A 27,348-nucleotide genomic window follows, 5' to 3' on the forward strand; every position below is an offset into this window, starting at 1 on the left:
TTTTTTTTCTTTAAAATGTTCCCAATAGGCTGCTGAGTCAAATCTTTCCCCCCTGGCTAAAATTTGCCAACCCACTTACCTACCTGCATTGAAAAAGTCTCCAACATAATTAGGTTTTAAACTCTGTGTACCAGGAACCTCATTACTGTTGTATACGAACATCTGAGCTTTCTGTAATTCCTAAACCGTTTTGTATAATGTAAGACTCTGCAAATACTGAGCCTTGCAATGTAACCGCATCAATACCTCCATAATGTTCATGTATAAGAAGAAGTCTGATGCTCAGAAATAAGCTTGAAATTCTGCAGTAACTGTGTTGACATGAAAAATACAACCATAATGTCCTAAATGAGTCCAACATTATTATTATTATTATTATCCCTTATTAATAAAGCGTGAATATTACAGCACGCTGTTCCTACCTACAAATAACATGCAATGCCATGAAGCAGCTGTGACGATGGCCCTGGCCAAGTGAGCTTACAATCTAAGTGCCCTGCAGAATACTTGATACAAAAGAATAAATGTAACTATCCGCTGGACAAAGTGGAAAATATTAATCAATCTCTCACTGTCCAAGATGTTGGAATATTGCTGGACTTTGAATGTTACCACCAGCCATGCCAAAAATACATATAAAATACAATATGCAAGGAAATAATGAGTATATTACAAATGTCAATAATACAAAACATTTCACAATACGATAAATACATGCACTGTTATATAGCTGGCTAGCACAGGACCATATATTTACTAATATAACTTGGTAACATTTACTGTAGAGCAGAATTTTTACTGACACTTCATGAGGTAAAATTGCACAAAAAGTGACTGTACAAAGCAGGGTCTATATGAAATGGGGGGTCTGGGGTTATAAATAAGATGTTCACAAACACCCTCAGCCCCCAGATGATTAGTGTAGTAAGGGGGCATGATAGATTTTTAGTGGCCAATGGTAAAAGGTTACTTCAGTTTAGCTGTCAGTAATTTACTGACTCTTAGTGAACCTGGAACAACTCTATACTATAATATCTCACTGACATGGCTCTGACCAGGACTTACTGTTCTGGGCTCGGGCCTTCGGGGCTCTCCCGCTCCCTGGCTCGGCTGCTCCCTCAGCCTTGTGGTCCCGGCTCATTCCCTCCGGCAACCGTCTGTCGAGCCCCGATGGCCGTTCCCATGACAACGCCGACCACCGCCACCCCTCATTGGACGAGCCTCTGTCTACCTCAGGAAAGCCAACGGAGCCGCCATGTTTACTCCGGGCAAAAGCCGTTCGCTTCGACGGCTTCATTTTTGACCTTCACAACGACCAACGGAGAAATAATTGTAAAACACATAGATTTATAGCTTTTATTACTTATTTTTTAGCTTATGAGAGTTTGTTATGGAATCGTTTGAGTGATGGTTCAGCGGCCATTTTTGAAAGGGGCAAAAGTGTCTCTGACGTCTGTGTGTCTATTGGTCCCTGAGTGGCCGTGGGCAGCGCTCATATGGTGCCACGCCCCCCACCCGCTCCCATTGGCTCTCTGTTCCCGGAAGTTTTGGGGTAGTGACTGTGAGTAAGCTGATTGTCACCCGGCTGTCACCCGCGGGTGTGTTGTCAGCATGGATGAAAGCAGCCCGCTGGTGTCTCCGGAGCGGGAGCAGCCGGACTACAGCTGCCAGGCCCCGCCTCCCCCGGACCCCCCGGCCCAGCTCAGCCCCGCCGCCCGCCCCCAGGCACTGCCGGGTGTGGTGGTCCGCATCCCCCCCTCCTCCTCCCCGCAGTGTGGCCCCTCTCCCCCCGAGTCCCCCACTGAGCAGGAGCGGCAGCCGCTGCTGGACCGCTCTCGGCCCCGGGATAAGAACTCGTTCCCTGAAGACCCCGAGTTCGCGGAGGTGGTGAAGAAGGCGGAGAGGGCGATCAGCAGAGGCATCTTCCCCGAGAGGATCTACCAGGGCTCCAGCGGCAGCTACTTCGTGAAAGATGAGCAGGAGGTGAGGTGTCACAGTGGCCCCTGGTCCTGCCTGAGGGTGGGGGTTATGGGGCCCCCCTTGCTCTGCCTGAGGGTGGGGGTAATGGGGTCCCCTATGCTCTGCCTGAGGGTGGGGGTAATGGGGCCCCCTATGCTCTGCCTGAGGGTGGGGGTAATGGGGCCCCCTATGCTCTGCCTGAGGGTGGGGGTAATGGGGCCCCCTATGCTCTGCCTGAGGGTGGGGGTAATGGGGCCCACTATGCTCTGCCTGAGGGTGGGGGTAATGGGGCCCCCTATGCTCTGCCTGAGGGTGGGGGTAATGGGGCCCCCTATGCTCTGCCTGAGGGTGGGGGTAATGGGGCCCCCTATGCTCTGCCTGAGGGTGGGGGTAATGGGGCCCCCTATGCTCTGCCTGAGGGTGGGGGTAATGGGGCCCCCTATGCTCTGCCTGAGGGTGGGGGTAATGTGGCCCCAAGGCTCTGCCTGAGGGTAGGGGTAATGGGACCCCTCTATGCTCTGCCTGAGGGTGGGGTGATTGGGGGTGACCGCCCCTGGCCCTCACTGCCTGAGGTCGGGGTGCTGGGTTATCTGACAAAGAGGCTGAGATGCAGAAGTCCCCAACAATGGTTGACAATGTGCTAATGAGACCCCTCACGGTGAGTGAAGTGTTGGGCCCGCTGAGGGGGTGGAGTACTGGATTCTCCTCTTAAGCAGGAAACTCTCATCCTCCCCAATCTACTCTGCAATGTCTGTCACATGCTTACATTGCTCCTCGTAACAAGTCACTAGAAATTGTTTAGATTTTGCAAATGCTTCAGAGATTTTTCACTTCCTCCAGTGTCCCTATGTACACTTCTCTAAACTGGAGGTGACACTAGGGCTCACTCACTAACATTGGAAGACGTTTACAAAGCCCAAAACTTTCAGTGTGCAGTGCAAATTCGGCTTTAGCCCCACCCTGTGCCTTTCATCTCATAATTGCGCCTAGTGCATGTTTACCGAGGAAGATGGCTGCGTTTGTAGATGAGACATTTACATGGACTGAGGAGAGGAGTGCGGGGTGTATTTTGCAAAATCTACCTTTGTGGAGCAGTGCAGAATAAAAAAAACATTTATTTATATAGCACCAGCAATTCCACAGCGTTGTACTGAAAATATTTGTCAGCACATCAATCCCTGCCCCATTGTAGCTTACAGTCTAAATTCTCTAACACACAGACAAGGATTAATTTTGTCAGCAGCCAATTAACTTACTACAGAAACAAGCAAGATTATTGAGATGAGGACCATCTAGGCAGACCAATACATTTTGCAGAGGACATCGAGCGTGCTTTGCAAATGAGGACCATTGTATTTAGGTGCAAAATTTGCTCTAAAGCATAATAAGCAATAGTCCAGTGCACATTTTACACCCCGGGTGAATCAGTTTTGCTCATAAAAAAGGAAGTTCTTGAAAGTTCTGTGTTTTGCTACATAAAGGAAATTTTGCAATCGACAGCAGTTTCATTGATGCTTTTATAAAACGAGATGCCCTTTTTTTTTTTTTTTTTTTTTTTAATCATTGACAAGGATACATGGAAAAATATATGACTTCTGTTATGAATGGATGCAATTTGTTGCATGCAACCAGAAAATTTTACGAAAATCATGATGCAACTTTGCTGGACTATTATATACGTAACAGAATCCATTATACACCACGTCTGACAGGTTACTCAGTTTATCAGTCAGCAGAAATTGCAAATGTTGTACAACCTTATAGGAAATCTGGGCTGGCTGTCAAGGTATTAAGTACTCCTCGGCTGCAAGACAAAGCCTGCAAATACTGTAATGGTTTCCTGTATCCGTTGCCGGTGTCGCCTTCAAGTCACTTAAATAATTTTACTCACGAAAAAACTTCACTTTGTTCTGGAATTTAAGCGATCCCTTACATCTATTTTGTAGTGTACACTGTACCACTGTGTACCTGAGAAGTATACAAGCAATCTTGCTCACACATGCAGGTGGAGGAATTTGATTCTCCCCAGAATTCGCCAATATAAACCTTGTGCTGAATTGAATCGCCCCCCCTTGGAGTTTAAAAGTTCCCTGCTTTGGTATTTGAATAGAACCATTGAATAGTCATCCACTTTTAAAGACTTATTATGTCAAACAGGCAGTTAGGATGCCAGATTAGAAAACAAACTTTTTCCAATTAAATGCCCAAGTGTTAATTAAAAGGACAGTGTACAAAATATCCAGTGGCCTCACACAGTGTAATGGGAGTTATTATAAAGAGGAAACTTGTATCTACTTACACTTGAAAAGCAATTGGGGTTCGTTGGCACAGACTTAATAATTTAGTTGCAGTTGGAAACGTAACCTCTTGTAACTATATCGGGGTTTGCGCGCGCAGCGTTTTATTTATACGTTCAATGTTATTGAGCAATAAACACACTATGATGCTGGTAGTCTGAAAGCGAATGTATGCCGAATGGACCTGTACATGTACTTTCTGACAATTTGCTTTGCTTCTCATCAGTTTTGACATTGGCTGCAGCTTTTTTTAATGCATGTAGTAATGCACTTAGAACGTGATCTGAACACTAATCAAAAGCAAGAACAAATTGGAGATTTTGACTATTGTGTTAGCAGTTTTAAATACCTGTGTGTATGGGCCCTTACATCACCATCATCATTTATTTATATAGCGCCAACATATTCCGTAGCGCTTTACAATTGGGGACAAACGTAATAAACTAATAAACAAACTGGGTAAAACAGACAAAGAGGTGAGAAGGCCCTGCTCGCAAGCTTACAATCAGTTTACATCAGTTATAAAAAGTTTAGTGTGAGAACTTGTTTGTACTGCGGTTCAATGAAATAGGTCTATTTCCCGTTGTTGAATAATTAGCGTTTGGGGAATAAAATTAACTTTTGGACCCAAGAGCCCCATTAGGTAGACTGTGGTTTTGCAAACATGTTGCTGTTCTTGAATATTTGTGTTGCATTTCCTATCACACCACAAAATCTCGTTCAACGACGGAACGATGTCGTTCCAATCCTGCAGTGTGTATGCACTCATGATCATCTGTGTCTATAGATCTCTATGGGGTGTGCAGAGTCGCCATCTTTTGACAGACGAACAGCACAGATCTGAAGGTAGATTGTGTAAAAGGTGTATAGTGTGTACACATGAATTGGCATGATGCAGATTGGGACTTTTTTTTTTTTTTGTTTTTCCTCTAATGTTTGTAAAATCGTTAAAGATGTCGCATCTGGAGAAATTTTCTGTAATGTTTACCCAGCCTTAGGCTGGTACAGAAGACTGATTAAACAATATATTTTCTCCCTTTTGAAACACTTTAGCCAAACCTGATGGGTTGTGAATGATACTCGAGTCATTAGTTTGTAATAAATCAATGAGCTTATTGTTGGCTCCGCCCACAAAATGGCGCCCACCACTATTTTTCGGTGATGACTCCGCTTTAAGAGTCATTGTCACTTGACATGAGCATGTAAAATGAGTCAGACTGAAGATATTTGTTCCTCTACGCATTTTGACATTCTCAGAATTCTTACTAATATCTGTTGATCTTTCCAGTGTAACCTTTATTTGGCAGTAAAGCTTTGTTCTCAAGTCATCTGTAGCTGTGTGTTTTAATCTCTATTAACCAACCCATATAAAATCTGTCCCCTGTTGTCTTGCAATTCCACACTTTTTTTTGGACTTAATATTTCTTGATTGATCTTGGCTTAAATGCCATTTGTTGGAGGCAGTACACATAGTGCAAGTGTACAGCTTTGGATGTGCAGCCCAGAATAAATCGCTGCATAGAGAGCGTCACTGAGGCCTGTTGGGAAGATAACCACGAAAACTTGGTAATTGCTGTCATTTTCCTGCTGCATTATCCACAATGCCAGAAAGAAATCTGACCCTTGATTGGATCATTATTGGGTACCATGCTAATTTTGGGGCAGTATTGCAGCCTAGTGTCGTATCGCTGAGTCACAAAGTGAATTCATAGGCTACAATCTTTCTTTGAGTACATGTATTGGTTATTTTAACTGATTACTGAGATTAAGGGTAATGTGCTGCTCTTTTGAAGATTAGAGGGATGCGGAGCAACATTCAGCAATATATGGTATGGTGTACAGACCTATTCCAGGCTCTCAAGTACATAGTAACTATGTAGCATTTCCACCTGCTGCTCCAACTAAAATATTGTGTCTTGTATTGGCTGCATTTAAAGCAGTGTAAGGTCTGTGTAGCTGCTGACTTGCCATAATGTATATGAATTGTCTAGAGTGTGGCATTAAAGAGTCTTATTGGCTGCATTTCTGTCTGATCTCGCATGACTGTCACTTGATGGTCACATGACTCTGTCACATGATTAGTCATCCACTGCATGTGATTCACATTAGGTTTGTTTAGCTACAAATGTTATCTTATCATCCCGGATATAGGATACAGCATAATGAAGTTACATTATATTGAACGCCTGATGTCTGATATAATACAGTTATGCCTATAAATGGCTGCTTTATTTCACTGGCTAGATTTTTGTTTAATCTGCTACCACAGACTGGACATATACTTGGCATTGATGAAAATCTGTAAAGGGGATATGGTTGGAGGGGAGAGAAACTCTTATTTTACACTTATCCAGTAACTATAGGATTATGTCATTCTCTGCATTGAACCTTAGATCATTTTGTTTGCACTTGTGCCAATTTTCAATCCTATTTATAACTTGCGCAGTGTGGCCGGTATCCAAACTATCATAACATTTTGCATTACTAAGGAATAAACTAAGAGACTGAGCATCCTTTGTTTTTTGTTTCCTACAAGAACAGCCACAAAAATATTTTTTCTTTACAGTTCTGTAATCATTTTGTTTTTTGTCTATAAAATGCCCTTAAAGGGGAAAAAAATTGGTATATTTTTTACTTTAGATGAAACTCTGGGTTAATATCCCTCTTTGATCATTTAAAACTCTGCGTCTCTGAAAAACTATCCATCCAGACAGGGTGATTTTTTTAAATGCTTGTTATGCTGTCACCCTGTTGATGCATGATGTTATATGGCTGAGAAAGTTTTAGACCAGGCCTGTCCAACCTGCGGCCCTCCAGGTGTTGTGAAACTACAAGCCCCAGCATGCTTTGCTGGTAGACAACCAGTTGATAGCTGGAAGGGCATGTTGGAACTTGTAGTTTCACAACACCTGGAGGGCCGCAGGTTGGACATGCCTGTTTTAGACCTTTCTCCTGTCCTAGAATGGCTATAATTGTTTTATAGCAGGTTGCTGCATTAGGGGGATCTATAATATTTGCGCAACCGTTCATTTTGACACTTTATTTTTGCATGGGTGACCTGAGCTTACCCGAATTATCGGTCTGGAACCCACAAGCCCTATCCCCATGACTCTCTATCTGCCATTCCTTCAGGCTCTATCCTAGTTGTAACATTATTTAACAACTAGACCAGTAAATACCACCTAAACTTTCACTTTTTCCTATTTGTTCGACAGACTTATCTAGTAAGATGTAAACTTAGACCTTCCCTTATCCCAGTAACTTTAATATTCTTCATAATGTATCTGCCATTCAATGTTTTGCTTAGAAATTCAACTGGGGCACGTTAATATTTAACACTTAGGTGAACTCTCCGAGCCTGATTCATTAAGGAAAGTAAAGCAAAAAAAAAGGAGCAAGACCATGTTGCATTGGAGGGGGAGGTAAATTGAAAATGTGGGGACAGAGTTATAGTTGGGGTAAGGCATGTCCTAGGTCAACTTTAAATTTCAATGTCAAAATAAAGCTATCAAGTATTTGTGTGATAGATGAAAAAGCAGCGAGTATTTAACTTATGTGCAAAATAATAAACTAATTTGCACCCCTCGCATTGTAACATGGTTTTGTCCAGGAGCAAACTTACTCCTTTTTTTGCCTTACTTTCCTTAAAGAATCCAGTTCTTTATCATTATTTCAAACGCTAACATTGAAACGCCAGGAACAGAACAGACATCTGGAGCGATGGTGGAAAATGTACGGACTGTATTTACATTATTTTCTTTATTTTGCTGTACGCTGTAGACCCATCTTTGTGCGGTAGGATGAAGTAACAGCGGCTATGTGAGCTCTCCTTCCTATCTCACTTACTTTCTCCTTTCTAGGACTCGGGAGTGAAATTGTTTCTCGTCTCAGATTTCTATCAGCTAATTTCTCACCTTACCGGTCCTCGTGTTTCACCTTTATGCGGTTATCAGGCCGTGTAATGTTGTTGTTCATCGATTTTGTTACTATATTATTTCTTCTAGATGGGCCAAGTTTCTGCCGTGTTTGTTGTCCTCTCCTTCCTCCTGTTTGCCCGGTATTGATTTTGTGGCAGCGTTGATGGGTTCTGAGTGCTATCGCTGTTCCCTCATTATCTGCTGCTCCAATTTAGATTAGCAAAACAGCAGTTCATGTTTAAGTAAAGGAAAGCTTGGGTCTGGGAGCAGAGCTGGCGGTTTCGCACGCTGTCCTGTTGCTTTGCGTAAGGTTTAGATTCCCTGATATGTTCTTTCCACCCATTTAATCATTAATAGTGTATGTGTGAGGGGTGTAGGGCTCTCGTGCTGCTGGCAGACCGGGTGTAACCGAACTGTGTTTGCCAATCAATATGGGCATTGGCTGTTTAGAGTAACACTTTAAATGGCCATGGTAGCACAGTGGTCAGCATTGCTACCTAGTAGCACTAGGCGTTCAAATTTGTATTTTCAAGAAAAGCGACATTTTTAAAACTCCTTTTACTCATGCATTGTATTAAAAGAAGAAAGTGTGGAGGTGCCACGTAAATGGGCATTGATTGAGAGCTGCCACCTCGTTGGCCATGTGTCAAGCTGAGTGGTGTTATTTTTCTTACTTTGCACATAGAGAATATTTTCAATTGTTTAAGTTACCAGTTTAGGCTATTTACTACAAAAATGCCTTTGCAGGCTTTTTCCTTTAATTGACCATACAGAGCGCTATGTTTCTATACAAATGTTCTTTAAAGCTTTAACGCCATGAAATGTGTGTTAACATAAACCCTCTGGTTTGCTGTAAGAAGACACATTTGGTTTCCCTTACCTCAATTTTCATGCAACTACTATTTTTATGACGATGTAGTGAGCAAAGAAGTGTTGGAATGCCCGGCTTCAAAGCGAGCTCGTTCTCCGCACAATCCCCCCTCTCCCCCCATTTTTCTCCTGCCATCGTCCTGGAGGGCCCTTAGTTGCTGAAATTCAAATATGTTCCAGCTGGGAGACTCTGCCATATAAGTGACCACCACAGAGAGAAGGGAGCACATATTTAACATTTTAAAAAGGCACAAAACTTAGGGTGGGTTTGCAACACTAATTGAGGCCAAATAAGGTAGAGCTAAGATCAGGTGGATCTAGGAGCCCAGTTTATCCTATTAAGGAGCCAGGGACTGAATTGTATAGACTTTGGCAGTAAATGTTTGCACCAGTGTCCTACATTAAACTATAGCGAATTGACTATGATTGACGATAGCAGATCTTATCTTATTAGACTGTTTGTTTCCCTGAGCTAGCGGAGCCATTAAATATGATTACTTCTGTTGTTAAATTATATTACTGCACAGTCCTGCAACTGCTAAAGTGAAAACGTGGTGAATCTGGAGAGCGGCTAATGTGACCAGCGGAGACTGCTGGAGAAGGACGTCTGCAGACGCAGGGATGTAATTGTTGAGTGTTGCAGTGTTGACACTTACTACCAATAGCACAAGAACGAAAGCAGTTGATGTAATAAACCTGGAATAATTGGGATGCTGTTTGATACAAATCGTAGCTGCTGGTATAGTCGTCTGCGTGAAACAATGAATTCCAGTTTCTTATTTGTATTTGAGAGCGGTTGACTATGACTATGGAACTGCAATTGACTTTTTCCCAATATGTAATATGTAAGCCTTCCATTCTTCTCTCCAATTATCATGGCGTAAAATATTCATATCCCTATTATGATGCAAAGATGGTTCAGTTAAAGACTATGCTTCAGCTAATTTATATAGCTGTTTTATCCTGATCTTGTTCATAAAATTGTTTTTAAAGAAAAAAGAAAGGTATTAAAAACTAGTTCACATTACAATTTTATCTCCATTTTCTGCAAATAACTAGACAGCAATGCAGCATGTGTTACATACCACACTTGCATGGCTCCTGCCTGCCATGTGATGTTTCTCTATGTAACATGAATATGTTAACGTTCCATCCAGTTTTTTCAAAAGCTGGAGAACTGAGTTCACCTTTATTAGAACAAACACAACTAACAAGGGAGGACATGTATGAAAACTAGTGCAGGGGATTTGTAAACTGCACTTCAAAATGACAGCTACAATCTGATTAGTTTGGTGCACAATGCCACAACTTTCCTGTGCATTGATGTTCGTAAATGTCCCCATGTTTTTTTATATCGTCTTAAAGACATTTAAGACAGGCCTGTCCAACCTGCGGCCCTCCAGATGTTGTGAAACTACAAGTCCCAGCATGCTTTGTAGGTAGACAACCAGTTGATAGCTGGAAGGGCATGCTGGGACTTGTAGTTTCACAACATCTGGAGGGCCGCAGGTTGGACAGGCCTGTCTTAAATGAAATGCAACAGTGGTAACTAATATTGATTTGTCACCATATTCATTATATGTATGTGTATCTATCTCTTGGTTATAAGTAAGCAAACTTCTGATTAATTACAAGCTGTCAACTGTCCTTTATAAGAATGAACAGTCCAGGGGTCTGGAGAATATAACCATGAAAGATGATTTTTTTTTAAATTAAGTAAAATTGTCTAATACAATGTATTTATTTTACTGTGATCTTCAGCTGTAATTCAGGTGACTGCACCATCTGCATCTGGCTAATCACATCCAATTTCTGTAACGACTGACAGTCCCAATGAGTGTGCAGATTTATGTGCACACACCTTCACAATTTACCTTCAGATCTGTGATCTTCATCTCTCATAACCATCTGCTGAGAAGATGGTGACTCTGCACACTCTGCAGAGATCTGCCTACACTGCTGGCCGTGAGTGTGTACACACTTCTATATTTGCCCGACATCGTTCCATGGTTGATGGCGATTTTTAGGAAGTGTTTTGTACGGTAAAACATGATCGTGGCAGCGTACACACTCTTGCAAGTTTGGACCAAACGGTTGTTTATCATGTGAGCTGCACAATTATCGCATAGGTGTGTAGCAGGCTTTATTGAAAGCAATTAATGACCGTTCTTTATGTATGGGTTAATGCAGTCCCTACTCTAAATTATAAGAATATTGGTCATCACAGAGGAGTTTTGTGGCTATGGGCAGCATGGTGGCTTAGTGGTTAGCACTTCTGCCTCACAGCACTGGGGTCATGAGTTCAAATCCTAACCATAGCCTTATCTGTGTGGAGTTTGTATGTTCTCCCCGTGTTTGCATGGGTTTCCTCCAGGTGCTCCGGTTTCCTCCCACACTCCAAAAACATACTGGTAGGTTAATTGGCTGCTATTAAAATTAACCCTAGTCTCTCTCTGCCTATGCGTGTGTGTATGTTAGGGAATTTAGACTGTAAGCTCCAATGGGGCAGGGACTGATGTGAGTGAGTTCTCTGTACAACGCTGTGGAATTAGTGGCGCTATATAAATAAATGGTGATGATGTTGCATCAATGTGTGTTTACTTTAAAACCGTGCCTAAACCATAGCAACCAGATTCTAGCTATCATTTACCTAGTACATTATAGAACACGATAGCTATAATCTGGTTGCTATGGGCAACACCTCCACTTTTCCTATTTAGAATGTTTAATAAATCTACCGCTGAATCTGAATGTATCAGGTAAAATGTAATGTTGGGTTAGATTTATTTTTTTTTCCCCTTCATTGACGAGCACCAAATAATAAAATTGTAGAACTTTATGGCGTATTACAGAGATAACCAGCTGGTTATTTTCCGAAAAACACTCGGGCTTCATATTACTCTGGTAGCTATGATTTGGGCTGGCTTTATATTGTTTGCATTATAGAGAAATCTCCTGTAAGCTGATTGGTGGAAAGCTGTGGTTTTTGTTTATCGATGTATCTATTCTGTTCATGGAATTGAGAACATTCTAGCCAGTAGAAATAAAATCATGATAATTTTTAATTAGTTAGAATTTATTTTATACAGATGTAACATAAACGGGGTCTGAAGAAGTGTTTAGTAAGTTTGCTCCATGTGACATTTTCCCTTTTACTCCCTACAGGAAATCATTGCGGTCTTCAAACCTAAGACTGAGGAGCCGTACGGTCAGCTGAACCCCAAGTGGACGAAGTGGCTGCAGAAACTGTGCTGCCCCTGCTGCTTCGGAAGAGATTGTCTGGTTCTGAATCAGGGGTATCTGTCTGAGGCCGGGGCCAGTCTAGTGGACCAAAAGCTAGAGCTCAATATTGTTCCTCGGACTAAGGTAATAATATCCTAACCAGCTAGATATGTATCGTGCTGTTCTGGGCATTATCTGTGGTGTTACAGTCTGGCATTAATAGGGAAATATTTGTTTATTTCTAAATACTGTGTACTCTATTCACAAATAGTGGACGTTTCACATTTAAACATAGGATATTAAAAGAGAGCGCTGGGATCCATGGTCACAACCTTTGGCATTAGTGACCGGGTCCCTCTACCTCGCAGCCCACTTCTATTATAGCCCCTCCGCCGTGGCTTTCAGCACAGGAGACCTGGCACTCTAGGCTATGGGTCCCAAACAGAATAACAAAATAAATTAATCCATTACTTTAAAAATTAGAGGCTACACAGCAGCCCCCCTTACAGGCACCTAATCTAACCTGAGTATCCTGTGACCACTACAGTTATAGGGGGAGATTAGGCGTGAATGTGTCTCCAGACATATCGTGCCAATGTTATGGTTGGAATCTCCACTCACGTTTCCTTGCTCCCCATAGAGGTGCTAGAAAAATTTATTGAAGATTCCCACCGTGATTGTCGGCAGTGCGCGCGGCCGGACGCCGCTGCAATGTCCGCACTCCGTATCGCCAGCAATCGAATCGCCCCCCCCCCATATAGTGGGGGAAGCTCGTCCATTGAAGAATTAAATTAATAGAGCTACTCGGCCCCGAATCTATACGTCATGGTATTCTAGTGGCCCCCGTAGGATGTCGGAGAGTGTGTATAGTCTTCATGAATGGGGCAGATTGTACATAATAACATAGACTATTAACCGATCTCAATCCTGTGGAATCTCTTTCCTGTAAGCCGTGAAATATCACTTTTTTTTTTTTTTTTTTTTTTTTTCTTTTTCTCTATATATTAAAGGCTACATGTATTATTACAACATAAATAGACATTATAAATAGTAGTGCACAATAGGGACGACAGTAGGGGCCCACTCTGAATGGTATAACGGTCTATAGGTCAGGGCCCAAAGACTGCAAGCTCCATGGTTCAGCCCCGGTGAGCTCTGTGCGATTTTTATATACCCCTCCCTGGATCTATTCTATTATTTTTTTATTATCTTTCCAAAGTTGAGGTATAATTAAGACACAGGGAAATGTGTATTACCCATGGAAAACGGTGAGAATCTATTGTGCCATTTAGGAAATGTCATCAACGGTCGGCTTGTTGGGCTATAGTTTATACCACACATTTATCTAGACTTCAGATTTCATAAATGTACCCCACATACAGTAATAATTGGCTTCAGTCAGGTGATTAACACATTAAACACGGAGTGAGTGCCCCTGAGAGAATGATGTAAGAGCCCTATGGTAAAATATTTTTACGACATCTTATAAATCCACATTAAATAAAATTTATATGCAGAGCAAATATCTGTTGCAAGCGATTAAGTGGTTTAGTAACGCGAGATTTAATGTCGTACGTTGTGACAATGTTTATACAGGGAATTCCTTTTCATTAAACAGTGGTAATAGAATAATGTTTTGAGGTTCTTGAGGTCATGTTTTCCATGTATTTAATTTTTTCTTTTTTTTTTTTGCAGGTTGTATATTTATCCAGTGAAACATTTAATTACAGTGCTATAGACCGGGTGAAATCTAGAGGGAAGCGTCTGGCATTGGAAAAAGTGCCGAAAGTTGGTCAGCGATTTAATCGGATTGGATTGCCTCCCAAGGTAAGGTAGGAGAGCCGATAATTCTTCAGTCGCTGCATTGTAGCTATATATTCCTTGTTTACATCTGTGTGTGTGTGTAATATAAGTATGTGTGTATATATAAAATGTGTATCTGTACCACACCAGGGAGTGGTAACTGAGCTTAGTAAAATATTTGATATACAAAACTTGAGTCACATGTGAGTACAAGACTCTTGAACAAACTAGAAAAGTTGGTTCAGGGGTAATATTTAAAGAGGCCTTGTTATGTGAATTAGTAATACAGAGAGTGTTTTATTTTAATGATTGACGCTATAGTCTCACGTGACAGCAGTACTTAGTGGCGTGACATATGGGGGGGTATTCAATTGTTGCTTTTAACGCGCTAAAACAAAAAAAAAAACGAGCGCTCGAAAAATATTACAGTTTATACGGTAATATGTGCGTTAATACGGTAGTTTACTCGCTGAATTTCAGATGAAATTTAGCGAGTAATTACCGTATTAACGCTAATATTTTTAGAGCGCTCGTTTGAGAGCGTTAACGGCAACAATTGAATACCCCCCCCATGGAGTTATAGGTGCATATAAGCTTTGTACATTCAGTATACAGCTGTCTGGGCGGCCGCACAGTGCGAGCGCTATAGTAAGAATATGTAACTGCGTTGGCATGTGACCGCCGAGTACTCTACAGCACGTGTGTCTTGCTGTGCACCTTCTAGTGTGGGGCAACGAGGATGCTAATTCCTAATATTTAGTTTTACTCACTGTTGATATGGCAGGAAGAGAGCGGTTACTGTTTTGTATGTGACTGGTCATCATTAACGTGACATTGAATCGGAAACGTTTACTACAAGCCGTATTTAATTCAGAACACGTTTCTTGCTTCCAAGGTGGGCTCCTTCCAGCTGTTCGTTAAAGGCTATAAGGACGCAGACTATTGGCTGCGGAGATTTGAGACGGAACCTCTCCCTGAAAACACAAATCGGCAGCTGCAGTTACAGTTTGAGAGATTGGTGGTTTTAGATTACATTATCCGGAACACAGGTATACATGTAGATTGTCACAGGTTAATGAACGCCACTTTTGGCATCTAGTTTTTGGTGTTGACAGAACCGTCCATTCCCCTTCCCCTTCCCTCACAGCTTTCCTGGACCTTACACAATCTCAACTGGCATTTTAGCCAGTCTTCCTCCTACCACCCTTACTTCACTCATACGAGGACATTCCAAGGGTTTTCCTATACAGGCTGGGGTCTATCCTACTCTTGAATACCACCTTAGTTAACGTTGGTGATGAAACACTGAATGGCTGCCCTGCTTCTATAATGGAGAATAGTATCAAACAAGTGTGGGGTAACCAAGTGGGTTAGGGCATTGCTGCAGTGACTGGAAAGGGTGACATGGCTGATGGGTGACCCCTATAACCAAGCTTAATGGTACAAGGCTACCCCTCTCCAATGCATTGCCATTATAAAATAAATATACAAAATAAAATTCATTCCATCCTCCTGGGATCCTATCTTGTGGCACCTTCGTCTTGTTTTTATTTTAAGCAAGTAAGAGAGAAACACCAAATTGTTTTTATTTTTTGTTTTGGTTTTTTTTCCCCCCCGAATTGAACTGACTGTAGAAAGTACTAAATTAAATTGCCAATGAATATATGGTGGTTTTGTTTTTTCATTGTGAAAATCAAATCTTAATGCACAACTACTGATTTTGCTTGGAGAGACTAATATATGCATTTATTGCAATGAAACAAATAAATACCCCTAATAATTGGACGAGTGGTATAGCCTAACAGGAATCATTACTAAAACTCGCCCTCAAGCATATATCCCCAATGACCATCAGCCCATACAGTCCACAAATAGGCCTGATCCCCCTGGTCTTTTAATATAAGAGCAACAGGGATGAAAGTGGTTTGAGTACATTTTGGGAAGGAGCTCAAGACATGATTGGATCAACTATATTTGACACACAATAAAAAGAATATTCTGATGACCGGTGAAAGAATAACAACACTTCATGTCTGCAGTTATCACAGACTTCTCTTGATACTGCATTATACAATGTATTTCTATTTTCTTCCATTTTCTTAGACCGAGGTAATGATAACTGGCTGATAAAATATGACTATCCAATGGAGAATGCAGCATCCAAGGTCAGTACAGATAGCGGTTAGCATCTAAAGTACATTTTGAGCTTACTTGTAGCCATGGTGATGCTTCAGTTGTTGTCTCCTGTGTTTGTTTAGGATGCAGACTGGGTCTTGGTCAGAGAGCCGATCATCAAGCTTGCAGCTATTGACAATGGTTTAGCTTTCCCATTAAAGCATCCAGATTCCTGGAGAGCCTGTAAGTTCCCTCCTATAGTCTTATTTCTTATTGATCTCACATAAAATAAACTTTCAGCCAATTGTAAGTCTGCATGATTGTATCCTAAAATTAGACACAGAGATGGAGGTAGCATAAGTGCTTTCTTAATTATCCCAATCTGTTCTACATCCTTCCCTTCCTGATTTGTCAGTGCAAGGAGAGCCGTCCATCATTTAAAGATGTCAGCGTGCCACATCCCCTGCTCTGTCTCGAGCGGCATTCACCTCGTGGTGAGCGCGCCCCATCCCTGCTCTGTCTCGAGCTGCGTTCACCACGTGGTGAGCGCGCCCCATCCCTGCTCTGTCTCGAGCTGCGTTCACCACGTGGTGAGGGCGCCCCATCCCTGCTCTGTCTCGAGCTGCGTTCACCACGTGGTGAGCGCGCCCCATCCCTGCTCTGTCTCGAGCTGCGTTCACCACGTGGTGAGGGCGCCCCATCCTTGCTCTGTCTCGAGCTGCGTTCACCACGTGGTGAGCGCGCCCCATCCCCGCTCTGTCTCGAGCTGCGTTCACCTCGTGTTGAGCACGCCCCATCCCTGCTCTGTCTCGAGCTGCATTTACTGACCCCTATGAAGAATGCATCAGTAGTGTGCCCTGGATGGACTATGGATGTTGCATAAAAAGGCTTTTCCAGGCTACACAGTGCATGTCGTGTACTATTGGTGCGATCTTTGTAGCCATCAACAATACCTAGTCCCATTGAGTGCTTTATTCACTCACTGTTCTGCGTTGCATTCACAAGTGAATGCAAGTCAGAACAGGTACAAACACTCCATTCTGCTAAACACTGCCATCTAGTGGCTGCTAACAGCTAAAGATATCACATGCGAATCAGGGAGGTGGGGCACTAGGGCCTTGCATGTGCTACAAGCTCGTTAACACGGTGTATCTATTTGCGTGCCCTTTTTTGCATAACACTACTGTATTTTGCGCTAAGCATTTTATTCTTATGACCCTTTCTGCTAAAGATACAACAGACTAATAAGTTATTATAGTTGTGTAGTCTAGCGTATTTATGTCGTTATCTTGAATTGAGTTGTAACTTTCTTTGATTGCTTCTTATTTTCAATGCCATGATTTCGTCTCTCCCTCTCATCCTCAGATCCCTTTTACTGGGCGTGGCTAACACAAGCCAAAGTTCCATTTTCCCAGGAAATCAAAGAACTCATCCTCCCAAAAATCTCCGACCCCAATTTTGTCAAAGACTTGGAGGAAGATCTCTTTGAGCTGTTTAAGGTTAGATGCATTGTAAGATAATAGCTTTTACATTGTCCAGTCTGCACGTGGATTGTCATTGCATATGGATGTTTCATAATGATTAATACTAATCACATGGCCATAATACATAATATTGGCCTTCTTCCCACGGTTGTGTATTATATTACTACTTTATTTAGTAATGCATTTTTTTTCTGTAGTATTTTGTTTTGACTTTTCTTCTGCTATTCATTTTTATTTAAAAGTGAAGCAGGAAAATAGAGCACTGAGAAAATGCTTGTGTTTGGGGGTTGTTAAACATCAAAATGTGGAATCTAGGAGTTTGAAAAGAAAGTGTTTGTGGTATCTGTAACAATCGTTGTCTGTTCTCTGTATGTGTCAGAGTCCTGCCTACACATTTACGCTTTGCTACAGTTGAACATGTTTCCTGTGCTGGCGAAATCACATTTTCTGGGGCATTGTGTTATTAAAGACAATAAAACTACAGGAAGCAGCAAATTGTAGGACTGGATTGTTAAGCGCAGAATTCACTCCGTCATGAGCAAACTAGTTAATTCATCCCATTGGTGTCATGTTGGCCACGTACATTGAGATTGATTGACTTCCTTTTTTAAAGTCAATGCAGTTGGTTTAGAGCCGCTTGGCCATAGATTACTGTGAGTACGTGTCCCAGACTATTGTATGGTTTGGTGGTCAGATGGAATAGAAAATCCTGTTGACCAATTAACAGGCCCATAGCCGGTATTTCGCTGCGGCGTAGTCCTTCTGTGCTTCATAAATTATCTCCAGTCAACGGTTGATGGACATCTCTTCTTGTGAGCCGGCTTTTTGTCCTGTCCAACCATCTGCTTGAGCTAAATGACCATTTAACAATGTGTGTGGGCATCTTTACTAGCACAGATTGATCACAGCTAACTGCTGATTGGTCTGGGTGTTACTGCATCCCCAGCAGTAAGTGTGAAGACTTTTGGATGCGACCACAAGTTGTGCCTGAATCTCGTTAAGCCAATAAGTTTGAAAATGCTGCATGACCTTTCCAAAGTAAAACTCCTAATTAAAGTTTGGAAGTGTGATTTATCCTTAGCTCTGCTGGAAAAACATAAGGTTGAACACTCTGCACAACTGAAGGCTTAAAATACTTTTTAATGTATTATTATAATTATTGTAACTGTATGCTTACCGCACAGCAACATGCTGAAACCATAATACGCCATTTGCACCTGTCTGTTACTACAGAAAGATGCTGGGTTTGACCAAGGACAGTTCCACAAGCAGATTGCCGTAATGAGGGGACAGGTAAGATCTCCGTCTGTCATTGACCTTTCTTAGTTGCTGTTATATTACATTCCGTTTCCTTGCATGTATCATCAGCTGGTTCCCTTTCTCTATACGGTTGGTCAGTTTGCAGGTAACACAACTTTTAGGAAAGTGACGAGTCTGTGTTGTTCCTTTCTGCTTTGATTATATATATTTTTTGTTTCCCCCTTTTATCTTACAATGTCTGGCCTCTTATTGATTTTGCAGTTGTGTTCTGAACGCTGGTTGTACAGAATGGTGTGATTCTGCAAAGTACTGTGGTTAAAAGTGACAAACAAATCCTTTCTGAAAAGCATTCAGCCCGTCATGTCTTTTGTGTCTGTCTATATAGAAGTATGGTTGGTAGTCTTCTGTTCCACCTGGAGGCCTCTGATGATACTGAGGGAGTCACTGGCCTAAATTCTTTCCTATTCTTCGTTACCATTCCTTTTAAATAAATCGTCCACTTTTATGTTTTATTAAGCTTGCGAGCAGGGCCCTCTTACCTTATTACCCAGTATTGTTTTTTTACTGTTTGTTCCCAATTGTAAAGCGCTACGGAATCTGCTGGCGCTATATAAATAAATGGTGATGATGATGAAACTATTTTTTTTTTATGGTTTATAAAAGTTGTATTCCATCTGTTGAATATTTTCCCAGGAGCCTCTTTTACTTGTAGGTCTTCAATTAATTTATTAACAAATCAAATTGTCATGAAATCAGTATCTATTCAATTATTTAGTACGGAATTTGCTGGCGCTATATAAATGTTGATGAAGGGAATAATCTTGTTCTCTCCCAGGTTTCTCATGTATAGGTCACTCAAAACAAAACTTAATAAACCCCACCCCACCCCCAGAAATTGGCTCCTTGTGACACTGATAATAGTCTGTTTACCAGGGATGACACCCCGGGGCAGCTTTTGAATGAATACCCTGCTTAGTGCAACTGCACCAATACAGGAACAGCCTAGGGTCCTGGATACCCGGCACCCCTGACTCTTCCAGTTTCAAGGAACAGAAATGTCTATACTTCTGCTTTAAGGAAGTTTTAAATTATGAGTCACTGAGTGTAGATCCCAAGATTCACATGTGGTGATACCAGCAGCAGCTCACAGATCACGCCATGACCGTAAAATACAGCATATGGCCATCCATGTGCTAATAGAACACATGCATGCTTGTGAAATGTCATGTGACCACGAGCAGCATAGAAACGGCAAGAACACGTTACTCGTGTAGAACCGTGGTACATTAGTCACTAGGGATGTCATTGATGGGCTACATTCTAATGGACGTTGGTCCCACCCACAAAATGGCGTCGTCCACTGTGCGTAAGCAGCTGGTGTAAGGTAATAAAACAGTCATCATCAACATTTATTTATATAGTGCCAGCAAATGCTGTAGCGCTTTACATTTGTGGACAAACACAGTTGAATACAAACAGAGAGGTAAGAGGTTCCTGCTTGCAAGCTTACAATATATGGGAGTTGGGTACATGAGGTTAAGTCTACATATTGCATTTCGGTCCAGCGAGATTGCAAAGGTAAAAAACAAACAAGGGATTAGTATGCTATATGATCCAGTCACACAGCAATGATTGTCAGAGCATTGTTGTCTTGTGTGAATTGTGTAACGGGAAAGGGGGGGGGGGTAATCTAGTGAGGTTAAGAAGGTGGTTGAGGAATATTATAAACTTTACTGAAGAGGTGGGTTTTCAGATAACTCTTGAAGGTTTGTAGACCAAAAGAAAGACTTATTGTGCAAGGGAGGGAATTCTATAGAGTGTTCACAGCTTAAAAGAAGTCCTGTAATCTGAAATTGAACCGGATAATGAGTGGATGATAGATACAGATCTTGTGCACAATGGAGGTGTCGAGTTAGGAGATATTTTGAGACTAGTGAGGAGGTTTATGTTGGTGCAGTTGTTGATGGCCTTGTATGGTAGAAATATTTTATATTGGATTCGGTAAAAAAACGAGCACCCAATGTAGAGACTGACAGTGACTCAGCAGAGGAAGACCGATTTGCAAGGAAAATCAATCTAGCTGCTGCGTGCAAAATAGCTTGTAGGGGTGAGAGTCTGATTCAAGAAGAACAGTAAGGAGGGAATTACAATAGTCCATGCGGGAGATGATGAGTGCATGAATTAAGGTTTTTGCAGTGTCTTGTGTGAGATATGTGTGTATTCTGGAAACAATTATTACTACTGTCTTGCAATACATTTTAATATAAAATTTTGCACAGCAGTTTTTGCATAATAAAAAAAACAAAAAACGAAAAACTGTAACATAGTAAGTTAAAAATGCCTCAACTTGTACGTCTTCCGTGCCAAGTTTCACTTCTTGTATGAAAAGTACACTGTGAGCCAAGCTATCGTCTTAATTTCATGCTCTAATTACCTCATATGTAAAGGAAGTACAGATCGTTGCCTTAAACCCCCTCCCTCTGCAAACACACAATAGAATTGGTATTAACAAATGTATTTTTGGAAGGGATTTCAGTGCCAATAGATTTTATAAACAAACATATTACGGTTTATTTGTGAAGTGTCACAGCGCTCCTTGGTGTGGGAAGGGGGGGGGGGGGGGATTATACATAATACAGAGCATATGAAAAACCAAGACATACAAGGTAGACAAAATAAGTGTGGCTGTGAAAACAAAGGGTTTACATTCTAGAAGGAGGTGTGATAGTGTGACTCAGAGTGGAGTTTGGGATAGCAGTGAGGGTGTAGTGGGAGTAGGGTAGGCTATACTAAAGAGATGGGTTTTCAGATAGTGTTTAAAGTTTTGAAAGTTGGGGCAGAGTCTGACCAGGCATTGTAGGGAGCTCCGTAAGTGAGTAGTGGATGTGGAGAGGTCTTGTTGTAGGCAGATCCAAGATGGTTTAACGGAGAGTATTTTGAGATGAGGTGTGATAGGTCATGGTGTTGACGGCTTTGTAGGTAAGGGTGAGTGATTTAAATTTCCAAAGAGGTGAAACCGCAACAGAGGAAGCTCAGTCTTGCTTCCAAATTTAGGACTGATTGAAGTGGGGACAGAAAGATATGATGAGATAATGGATAAGAATTGAATCTTGGTTAAGAAGGGAGTGTATATTTATTAATAGTTTGGAGGTAGCAGTACTGTAAGGGAGACTGTTGGGAAGGGATACAGCAGAGAATAGAGTCAAGTGTCCCACCAAAGCAGCAGGCACCTGTGGTGGTTATGGTGAGGGAGATATGAGGAGAGTTGGAGGGAGATGAGCTCTGTTTTGTGCATGTTCAGCTTAGGTGGCATTGGAACATCCATGTGGAAATGGCAGAGAAGACAGTTGGACACACAAAATAGTAGAGAAGGGGAAGATGTCACAGGAAAGACGTAGATTTAGATGTTGTCATAGAGTTAGTACTATAGGCTGAGTGAACTACGTCACCAAGAGAAGAGGTGTACAGTGAGAGAAGCAGACGGCCGAATCTTGTTGGACCCCAACAGATGATGATGATGGTGGTGGTAGAGACTCTGAAGAAATGATTGGATAGGTAGGAGAGAACATTGCAGTGAAGAGGGTGATCAACGGTGCAGAGAGGTCAAAGAGGAATGAGTATGGAGAAGTGATCCTTAGACTTTGCAGTGAACAGATTGTAGGTTACTTTTGTGGGAGTAGTCTTGGTGGCATATTGAGGTGTATACTCATTTGCACAGAGTCGATAAGGGAGTGACAGGAGAGGAAGTGAGCTTAGACAGTTGACCATAAGCTGGTCAAGTAGTTTGGAGGCAAAGTGGAGGAAAGAAATGGTGTTTGAGAGAGGGGTTTGGTCAAGAGAAGGTTTCTTTATGGTTGATGAGATAAGCATGTGTTTGAGAGGATGGGAATGTGCCGGTGGAGAGAGACAGGTTGAAGAGGTGAACTAGAGGTCATGCAACGAGGGGAAGGAGCTGAGAAGTTGAGAGGAAAAAGGGTCAGAGACCTTGAACTCTGTTATGTGGGAGAATGAACTGAGGGTGGATTGGGGAAATCAGTAGAAGGTGGGTGGAAGGTACTGAGCTACCTTCTTTGTTCTATGTATTAAATGGCTTTTTACCTGTGTTTCCCAGATCCTAAACTTGTCTCAGGTGCTCAAGGATGGCAAGAGTCCTTTGCAACTAGTCCAAACTCCGCCTGTGATTGTAGAAACTGCAAGGTCGCATCAGAAGAGCTCCAGTGAGTCCTACACCCAGAGCTTCCAAAGTCGCAAGCCATTCTTCTCCTGGTGTTAATGACGCTCACTTGGGATAAGAGAAGTGTCAGTCTGCGGCTGTAAACCGGTTTCTTGGACATCCGCCAAGTGAGGATAAAATCTTCACCGGAAACTGACAATTTGAAATTTACAGTCCGGACGTTGAGAATACTGTTTAAAAATGACTAATTCACGGTTGTGGAATGTATACCCCAAACTAAATACTTTTAAAGTGCGTGCATGTGGAATTAGGCAAACGTTACGAAAAGTATGACACCTAAATACCACTTGGCCTGCATTCAAATTTAAGATACGGGCATGAAGCTTTAATGCATCCTGCTTTTCCCCTTATTCAAACCACTGCCTAAACCCTCCAAAATGTGACTCTGGAAAATCTTCCACACTACCTAACTTTACGTAGACAATTAGTGCCTCTCCAGCTGTTCCAGTACAACAAGTCCCAGCATGCTTGCATGGCATGCTGCATCTTGTAGTTCCAGGACAGGTGAAAAGCCACCATTCGTCTGCCTCTGTCATAAACCAAACTTAGCATGACCATGGTCATGCACGAAAGCCTTGCGATGAAATCGCTACAAATACAGGTAGCAGGGAGGAAATTGTCATGTACATATTCTGGATTACTCAGTGTTATTCTACAGGTTGCCACCTAGTGTATGCTGGAGGTACTGCATGCACTTATAGAAGTACCATCTTATGAAGGAAAATGGGGATTTTGTCCCTCTAGCATCCTGTTCATGTGTGTGTTAAAAAATATATACACCTACAAAGACATGCTCATGCTGCATATATTCCCAAGTTTGTTATGAAGCCCTCAGTGAGGGCTGTATTATATTTTTAAGCTAGGTATAGGCAATGGTTCTGCTATGTTTAATGTTCATCCTAAAATCTATTATTTCTGCAAAATCTTTGTGGATTTGTTAGGAAAATAAACTGTTTTTAAATGAATGCCATGTGTTTAGCACCAAACCTGGTGCCAGATTAAACGTTGAGGTGCCCGCACAGGCTGCAATACTGCAGCTAAGAAGCGAGGCAATTGGTCCAACGTCACAGCGTGTGTCGCTAAAAACTACTGAAGTCCTCCATTATGACCTTCTCGAAATAGAGAGGATGAGGTTATCGGGCTTAGCTGATAATTCAGTCGGAAGGTGCCACGTTGGCCTGTGTGCGCAATTCTCTTCCACCCGCGCTAACAGTGCAACACAATGCCAGGAGCGACCCAGGAGCCGAATGTGCTTGGCCAAATTGAATGATAATTCTGCTACTTGTCCTTCGGACCACGTGTGGCCAGCCGGGAAAGGCCTTCAGCCTGTATGTACTTAGTCACGTGCAGACTGCATTAGTAGTCTTTCTAATAAGAAGAATTAGCCCCAGGTGACTAATGGATCGCTTTGTAATATAGAATGCTGTAAGGCATGACCCCTTCATGCATGTACAGAGCCAAATAATCACCGTTGCATTGCTGACAAATAGTCTGTTAACACTGAACACAACACTGGTAGTTAATACTGCAATTCAAGAGAGAGGAATGTTCTCATGCACATATAACATACACACTACGTTACTGATCCTGCCGTGGATGGTTTTTCCTTTAGAATCCCAGGCATGTTGTTAGAATTTCTAGAATACTTTCTAGTACCTGTTATTAACATGTAACTACAACAGCCAGATCTGCAGCTTGTTCTACAGCAAAGCCTTGATGTCTTTGAGAGTCGGATGTAGCGTTAATAAAAAAATGTTTTACATACCTGACACTTTTATTATGTAAATGAAGGGCTCATCGGTCTCTCGTCACAATAGTTTATACATTAACCTGGCACGAGGTGCTCTCACCCGTCAATTATTTTCTTTATTTAGACTAAATTGCACTAGACGGATCATAGTTTACTGAATCTGTTAAATTTATAGGGGGTTACCGCACATCCGTGCTACTTGCACCATGTTAACAAGCTGCCACTGACTTCAAACTGCACCGGCAGCTGTTCTATAGGCTACAGTCTCATGAATATTGGTCCAGCCTATCAGTTCATTAGGAAATGGTGACATCAATGAGACATCACACCTCACTAATGTCACTAGTGAATGGCTTGGCTGAATACTGGTTCAGCTCACTACGGGGATGCTTTATCAAAACTTCTAAAATATTTGCTATCGACAATGCCTCCTATCTGATTCTATCATTTATCTAGAAAATGATAGGTGGAATCTGGTTGCTATGGGAACAACACCCATTTAAAATGTTTGATAAATCTATCTCTTAGAGGTAGATTCAATGGTCGGCGAGATGGCACGCGGACATCGCTGTCAATTTTGGTTGGAATCTCCGCTTGTTTTTTTCTTTTGCAGCCGAAAAATGAGCAGAGATTCCAGCCAGAACGTTGGCAAATTAAATTTCACCCCAGAATATCTACACTGTGTTCATATGACTGCACTTCAACCACGCCTGGTCATCTGTAATTGCCCAATATACACTGCAATGCTTTTCAGCTGTACAGAGCAGGTTTGTGTGATTAAATTCCTAAATCCTACACTTTTGTACACTGTTCTTTATTAGCCGGCCACATAATGTTTCACACAAGACCACGTCCTAAAAATAAAGTTGTGTTTCTACACAGTATACAGCTCTCCATCATCACACTACGGCCTCGTGTATCACCAGTTGCTGCATACGGATGGTAACGTCGAACTAAGCTTTGTGCTCCGTCCAGTAAGCAGCTAATTAAATATCCCGATTAATGGTATATGCTCTGTTTTCAGTCCGATGAGGCTCCTGACAAACCTGCGTCTCCTCATATTTTAATCAGACCTTTTTCTTTTGTTTGAGCAAGTTTCTGTGTTAACCATTCTGTAAATTTGTGTACATTCATTGATGTATATAACTTTATGAAATGTAAATTAAATTGTTAATGTTTGGTGGAGAAATGATTCAATGATTTTATGCGAGAGGGTGTCTGAAAAAGGTCGGTAGCCTTTCCAAAAATTTTACTTTTTTGATGTTTGTGAACTTTTTGCTCCAACTTTTTCCTTTCTTTTAAATTTGGTCAATTTAATTTGAAATTCAAGGCTGGGTTCATACTACAGCAAGTTTCTCCTGATGTGACATCTTTAACAATGTTACCAATGACAGGGGAAAGAAAAAAAAAAAAAGTGCTGATTCCTGTGTACACACTATACACGTTTTACAAGATTTACCCTCAGATCTGTGCTCTTCATCTGTCATAACCATCGGATGAAAAGATGGTGACTCTGAACACTCCATAGAGATCTATGGACACTGCCGGCCCTGAGTGCATACACACTGCAGGATTGGAACGACATTGTTCCAACGTTGAACGAGACTTTTAGTCCAGTTTTAAAATTCAAATGAAATGATACGATGTGATTTGGAACTATAATCGTTCATCATTTGAGCATACACACTAATGCCATATCGGACCAAAAGGCCATTTTATTGGCTCAATAAACGACTGAAAACACTGCAGTGTGTCCCCAGCTTTACACTGTGTGAAGAGGGAATCGCACACACTGATTGTATTGTGTCCTGTCTTTTCTGTTGTTCAGTGTCCTACTGCTACGTCCCCATCCACTAAAGGAAAACTATGGTATGAATTGACTTTCATTTTTCCTCTTTAAGGCCAAAGGTCTGTTATTCTTTGTCTCATTACACACCACAGCTGGTAGAGCAGAATTGCTTCTCCTGTAGTATAAAGGAAGACCAGACCTCAATCCACTCACTGGTGGAGCAGGACGTACAGCCGCAAATATTGGTTTTGCATTAAAATGGACTGGTCAAATGTGGAGGCAGCCACATCATCATTTATATAGTGCAACCAATTCTGCAGTTTACAGTCTATAAACTCCTAACACACACCGACACGGGTTCATTTTTGTCAGCAGACAACCTACTGGAATGTTTTTGGAGTGTGGGAGGAAACCAGAGCCCCCAGCGGAAACCCTTGCAGATAAGGCTCTGTTCAGGAATTGAACTCATGACCCCAAGAGTTGTGAAGCAGAAGTGCTAACCACTACGTGACGCCACAACGTCCTACTGAATTAATAGGCTGAATATTGGTTCTGGTCACAAACTGGTGCCTCCATTGTGTTTTGGTAAGAGGGTATGACTTAAGGTTATTATCATCCTAACCACTCTTCTGAAATTTCAGTATTAGT

The 27,348-nt window shown here is 41.8% G+C and overlaps 2 protein-coding genes across 4 annotated transcripts in view; one reads left to right on the top strand and one right to left on the bottom strand.

Moving 5' to 3' along the window:
* The window catches only part of MORN4 (MORN repeat containing 4), an 86,481-nt gene extending 85,220 nt beyond the window's left edge, over positions 1 to 1,261 (bottom strand). The window contains exon 1 of one of the 3 annotated variants that reach the window (XM_075215928.1): positions 1,066 to 1,261. The gene's annotated coding sequence lies outside the window, so the exon portion shown is untranslated. The remainder of the gene's footprint in view (positions 1 to 1,065) is intronic. The other 2 variants (XM_075215927.1, XM_075215926.1) reach the window with 2 other exon arrangements.
* A 264-nt stretch (positions 1,262 to 1,525) lies between these two features.
* Positions 1,526 to 26,100, top strand: PI4K2A (phosphatidylinositol 4-kinase type 2 alpha). Its single transcript, XM_075215929.1, has 9 exons — positions 1,526 to 1,983; positions 12,209 to 12,409; positions 13,961 to 14,092; positions 14,964 to 15,117; positions 16,172 to 16,233; positions 16,327 to 16,426; positions 17,549 to 17,682; positions 18,901 to 18,960; positions 23,039 to 26,100. The coding sequence occupies exons 1-9, from the start codon at positions 1,612 to 1,614 to the stop codon at positions 23,198 to 23,200; spliced, it is 1,377 nt and encodes a 458-aa protein (XP_075072030.1). The 5' UTR covers positions 1,526 to 1,611; the 3' UTR covers positions 23,201 to 26,100.
* Positions 26,101 to 27,348: the final 1,248 nt, after the last annotated feature.

The sequence above is a fragment of the Mixophyes fleayi genome, chromosome 6 (assembly GCF_038048845.1).
Source record: "Mixophyes fleayi isolate aMixFle1 chromosome 6, aMixFle1.hap1, whole genome shotgun sequence".
Taxonomy (NCBI): domain Eukaryota; kingdom Metazoa; phylum Chordata; class Amphibia; order Anura; family Limnodynastidae; genus Mixophyes; species Mixophyes fleayi.

What these genes read in the sequence shown, in the direction of transcription:
- PI4K2A (XM_075215929.1), top strand. Translation starts at nt 1,612, where the DNA reads ATGGATGAAAGCAGCCCGCTGGTGTCTCCGGAGCGGGAGCAGCCGGAC. An exon ending in ATCTCTTTGAGCTGTTTAAG is followed by an intron (nt 17,683 to 18,900) that starts GTTAGATGCATT and finishes CTGTTACTACAG; the next exon opens with AAAGATGCTGGGTTTGACCA. An exon ending in TTGCCGTAATGAGGGGACAG is followed by an intron (nt 18,961 to 23,038) that starts GTAAGATCTCCG and finishes TGTGTTTCCCAG; the next exon opens with ATCCTAAACTTGTCTCAGGT.